Genomic DNA, 6,000 nt, shown 5'->3' on the forward strand with positions numbered 1-6,000 from the left:
CACACCTAGGGCCGATTTTCCCACAAGTCAATTCACCTACCAGTGTGCCTTTGGACTGTGGGAGGAAATCAGAGCACCCAGAGGAAATAAACACGATCACCGGGAGAACAGACAAACTCCAGGTCCGTAATTGAACCCAGGGCCACAGCACTGTGAGACAGCGATGCTAACCACTGCCGCATCCAAAATAAGTCATATTAGTAATAATAACCATTGTTGAAGAATTCTGAATAAATACATTTATCCTATTTACAATACAACGCTCTTGTCATTTCAAAATTCTTTTAGTTTCATGAAAGTATCTTAAGTTCTTTAAGCTGATGAATGGCCTACTGTCTACTCAGATGTGTACAAAGCATTTCATGAACTGAAATACGAACAATAAAGCTGCACATACGTTTCTCCAATTAGCCTTTACATTTCTGCAGTTACCATCTTGTCTGAATGAGACATTTTGCTAGGGCGCAAGTTTCAAGCGTTAAGTTATTCTCGTACCTTCAGTCCACAGGAAAGTGCCGGTCAAAGCACAGACATAAAGTGAAGTGAAAAACGCGAGTTTGGCAACAACGCTTTAAAAGAAAAAAATGAACTAAATGACAGAGATTGTCACGTAGAGGAGAGAACGCTACACATGCAAAAAATTACCTTCAGTTACCTCTGCAACAGGTGCAACACACGAATTGTCACTTTACAGACACTGTAACCATGACAAAGTATTAGACGAGGAAAAGAACGAGGAAAGTAATAAACCGAAGGTTTGTCTTACCGGTAAAACGATCATCAAAATAACCAGTAGTTTTAGCTTAATGGTTTTTGTCAAAGTTAGTTGTCCCATGATGTGGAACAAATTGGAAGTTACGATTGTGTTACTTTTTGGATCGTCCTTGCATGTCATCTGTATGCGTCTTTTTTCGTTTCTTTCTCTTCTTTTTTTAAAAACAACACATTTTGAAAATGATAAAATAAAATGCAGAACTGTCTTCGCCTCGCGATGTCTTCGTCTCTCGCAATTCCACGCTAGTAAGGAGAAATGTTTAATTTGAGGAAGAAAGTTTTTTTTTTGTTGTCGTCTGGGTGGAGCAATGACAGTCTCGAAACGTCATGTTAAACTTACTGTTTTGTGAATGTCAATGACCCGCCTCGGGCATTATTTTTTTTACACCCTCATCCCTACTTGTTTCGCCAGTTCCTCGTTCCTGTGAAGCCAAAACTAAACTACGATGTTAAATCAAGCCTTTCGCCGGGAAGAAAACGTGCCTCCTTGGTTTACATTCCTAGTGGACTTCAGAGGAAGTTGGGTCATCCCACATTCTTTCACTAACTTCATTAAATTCGGCCAAGACAGCGCAGATCACAAGCATCACTCTTTTAGAACACACCGCTTTACAGCCCGGTCGTGTTCATCTCTTGACTTTGTGCAGTGTTCGCCTGCAGTTTCTTAATTGAATTATACAACATTTTCAACGTAATTTCCTTTCTTAGTATCGCTGCCTTTTCCCATTTTTTTTGGAATTCCTTTGGAATGCGAAAAAAAAGATTGTTCCCTGTTTTGCTATTTCCTGTTCCCCATCTTGCAATTGCATCCAGTTATCTTTGTTATTTATTTACCTTTTATTATTTTTGCTTTTCACACATGTGCATAAACATGTTTAATAAAACAAGCAAAAATGCATCTCAAGTTAAGATCAGTGAGATGGTCTGTAATGCATACTGTACATTGATATCAGCACTTGGTAGATACATTATAAACATTGTGATTATATACAGTACATCCAGTATGAGTCTACAGTATGTTGGTGTTCACATACTGTACAGTTGATATCCTGCTTTATTAATTAATTGTTCTTGAAAAGAGTTCTTACTACCCCTCCAGAGGTGCTGTAGTGAATGAGGCTATGTGATTGCACTTATTATGAAGAAGCAATTAACAGAAAACTGTTTAAATGACAATGATCTAGTAATGTGCCACACCATCTCACAAGCCTGTAAGCAATTGGGTCACAATCATTTGGGTCAGACCTAAGTGTCGGTCAAGATTCAGTCATGCATGGCTGGATCACTCAGTTTATAACAGCACAAGGGCCTTTGAGGTATTCTATCTTTTTTATTTTGACAGGCAAAACTTTTGTTATACAACACAAGCATATAAAATATAAAAAAGTTTTTAAACAATCTGTCAAAGCGTGTCATTGAAAATTCAGCGTATTGAGTATTTTGAATACAATGCTGCATTGTGATATTGAGTTTTGAAAATTATGCGGCATTGTGAAGCACTATTGCATGTGAAAATGATGTGACAATTCTTCCAGGAACTAAAAACTTCTCACCCTTCATAATAAATATGATGACTCCATATGTGATACAACACATCAAGATCATTTCTGAACTTGCAGTGGTTTTAAAGTCTGACTTTATGGTTGCTTTATTAGGGCTGATTTCTAATGTGAAACCTTTTGTAAAAGAAAAAAAGAATAGCATATTTTTGGAGGGATACATGCTAATTCATCAAAACAGGCTAATCCAGGGACTCTGGCCAAAATTCAAATTCTCCCCCAGAGAGTGACATTCTCAGATCAGGTCCAGTGTTTCTAGGATTCCTTGCAATACCAAACCTTCTGCATAAATCCTCAGGACTCACTCACGTAGGAGAGTGATGTATCTTTCTGAGTTTCAAGCTCTGCTATTTGAGAAAATATTTTTGAGTTCCAATTCACTGAATCTGGGGCCTTTGTGTTTGGATAAGAAGAATAGTCTGCAAGCATTCAGTATTTCAGAAGTATATGTGCAAAGCCCATGATGAGCTCATGAGGTTCATTGCCTGAGTACACCCGAGGTTCAACCAGTCAGCCGCAGGTCAGCTGTCTTGGCTTGATGGTTCAGCTGCAGTGGTTTAAAGATGAAAAAACAGAAAAGATGTAGATACATACTGTAGACCTGTATATACTGTATAAACTAAAAACATTGTCTTCTTTATTGTTATTATTTGGACAGATTGTTTTAACCAGACATACAAATATCTCAATGTAAAATACAATGTGCTGCATTGCCAGTAAATTAATAAAAAAGACCTGCTGCAATAATACACAGTGCTGAATTGGCATATGAAGAAGTCCAGGACACAATGTATTGTAAGTAATAAAAATGAGAAATCATGCATGCATGATACAATCATTCAGGGACAGGCAAAGTCCACAAAGTGGTAACAGAAGCTGATTCTTTCAGCTGTAGGGCGTGAGCTGGATTCCCTTTCCTAAGTTAAAGAGCACAATCATTTTTGTGTGTTTGTCCTTGGGGTCAGATCACAGTGATGTGTTGCGTTATAGGAAACTATCCATGTCTCTTAAGCCCTCCATCCGTAGGTTTGGCAAGCAGAAATGTACACAGCCTGCATGAACAGACACAATTCTGGTTCAAGTGACAGGAACGACATTGATTGGCTGAGGTAACTGTGATGATACAAATTAGCAGAACAGTTTCAGGGGTACAAAAGTTATTTTTTAAATATCTAATTTTCATACATTGATGATAGTCTTTATCTCCCAAACTTCAATATTGCCTTTCTACAGTTTCTATTTCTCAGTCTCAAGTTGTGGAGCTAGAATATGTCCATATGTACACAGCTGGATGAAAAACTGAGTTAATACCCTCTAGTGGTCAAGAGTGAAATTTATGTTTTAACTATAACATAAAACTGATTTTACCATGTCTGGTTACAGTCTCAGTGGGATTTATGTCAATTTGAAACACAGGATTTTAACCAAATATTTTATCAACTTTCAGTGAAGTCTTACTTACAAAACAATATTACTTTTCCTACCAAATCTACTCTTGATTCTGTTTAATAATTCATCCTTGGAGGACAACACCTAAATACCTACAGGTTGCGTTTTTTGTAACCTAAAATCTATCATTTGTAATGCCGTTCACTGTTTTTGTGTTACTATTCACTGTCGTCAGTGAAACCATTATAGAAATATGATTTGAAATTGCTGCTAACAGACGTTTCAAGTCTGGCTACTGTTCTTGAAATAAGATAAGATCACTTAATTGGCCATATGCAATTTCTTGTATTAGGAATTCGTCTTTTCACATACCTCAGCTTTCTCTCCATGAGACACACAGACAGGGAGAGAAGCTGGGGGTCAGAGTGCAGGGTTGGCCATTTATACTGCACCGCTGGAGCAGCTGGGGTGAAGGGCTTTGCTCAGGGACCCAACAGTGTAGGATTCCTCTGCCGGCCGCAGGATACAAACCGGCAACCTTCCAGCCACAGGCGCAGATCATTAGCCACAGAGCCACGGCACTCTAGTGGGCAGTGGGCAGATTCAGTTTGAAATTTTAAATTGTCTCCACTCAACACATATCAGAGTCCAAAATCCTCTCATTCAAACAATCTCGTTATGTCCCAAATCACTCCTGACCTTGGTCCTCAGAGCCCCTGTGTCACATACCGCTCTGTCCAGTTAGAATGCAATTTCCCCCGTCTGGACTGTAGTCAGATACTGCAGCCTTTGTGATTCTGGTGGTTAGGAGCCTGAGGCGATAGAAACATGCTGGATTAGACGGTTCCCTGGATTAAAGACTTTATTGAACCTAAAATGTAGAGACAAAATATCAAATAAAAAAAAATTGCTGAACAATACTGACATGACTTAATTTAGTGTCAGTCGGGGAGTGTGGCATCATGGCCGTTAACAGTACCTCTTCACAGTGTTGGGTTGGACTCCAGATTGAAGTGCCTTCTGCGTGGAATTTGAATTTCCACCTCGCGTTCATGTGGGTTTTTGCTGGGTGTTTCATTTTCCCCCTTTCTTCCAATCCCATGCTAGCGAAGTGAACTGGTGTACAGTATCTTAATTGTGTGTGTGAGCACTGTGACAAACCAGCATCCTGTCCAGGCTGCAACCCTGCCTTGGGCTCAGTGCTTCTGGGACAGGTCATGAGAAGCCTTCTGCTAATGGATGGAAGAATAGTAGAATTGTCATCACATGCTTAAAATGTCCTTGCTCTTAAAAAAGTTTTGTTTCTTCAGTTTTCAGACAATGTTAGTTAGCTTCTGTTTTTCTATTGGGAAGTGGGTATTGAATTGGATTTACCCAATTTTGCATTTTGAAAGCCTGTGTATATATGTTGTGCCACAGTACCTTTTGCAATAATAAGATGAAGTAATCTCAAATATTATGATAATAATAGTCAGTGACACACAGGTCGTTTACAATTATATTTAGTCATTTTAAAAATACTAAGTGCAGTACTTTAAGTCAAACTGTAAGACCTCTCACGCTGCCATGTGCAGTTCGCTCTGTCACAGAGAAAGCACGCTCTGGTACTGAGAGGGTCTGTGTGGAGAACAGGAAATTACTCTTCAAAACCGCAGCAAACAAACATCACAATAGAGCTAACAATGACAGAAAGGGGGAAACAATACTGCAAACTGCTCGGGCCACAGAGAAAAACAGCATTAACAGCAGCAATTCTGATATGTCTATTGAAATCTGACCACTTCTGGGCCAAGACTCTTATTTTCAGAGTAAAAACTTTCATATTCCTAAGAAATGTTATTCATATAATATTTTATGTCATGTTAAATTAAACCTCCAGATGTCTTTTGTTTTTAAACTAACTCCCTGTACTGACCATTTCAACTTCCTCTCCTATGAGATTAAACTCTAATGACATTGAAGGGCCATGAACAAGAAAACTGCATTGTCTCTATCAGGCAAAGCTGAAAAGACTGATATTTTTTACAGTCTCAAGGTGAAGAAATCTGTACAAAGCATAACATTTTAAAACCAACAATGCAGATAAACTGTAACAAAGGAAACATGCCTTACTTGCAGAACACAGGCCATAGATATGAGAACAGGTTATCATCCAGGTCATCTCCATGCTCCAACTGAGCGCACTAATAGACTTTCAGCCATCAGTCAGAATAGCGTATGTTGACCCACAGAAACCGATGACTAACCACTTTGCTTTAGTAGCATCATTTTTACTCTT

The 6,000-nt window shown here is 38.7% G+C and overlaps 1 protein-coding gene across 1 annotated transcript in view; it reads right to left on the bottom strand.

Moving 5' to 3' along the window:
- Positions 1 to 1,368, bottom strand: part of ptprja (protein tyrosine phosphatase receptor type Ja) — a 76,171-nt gene extending 74,803 nt beyond the window's left edge. The window contains exon 1 of the mRNA XM_069181871.1: positions 767 to 1,368. Within this exon, the coding sequence (XP_069037972.1) occupies positions 767 to 895 (129 nt within the window). The 5' untranslated portion in view covers positions 896 to 1,368. The remainder of the gene's footprint in view (positions 1 to 766) is intronic.
- Positions 1,369 to 6,000: the final 4,632 nt, after the last annotated feature.

The sequence above is a fragment of the Lepisosteus oculatus genome, chromosome 21 (genome assembly GCF_040954835.1).
Source record: "Lepisosteus oculatus isolate fLepOcu1 chromosome 21, fLepOcu1.hap2, whole genome shotgun sequence".
In the NCBI taxonomy this organism is placed as follows: Eukaryota; Metazoa; Chordata; class Actinopteri; order Semionotiformes; family Lepisosteidae; genus Lepisosteus; species Lepisosteus oculatus.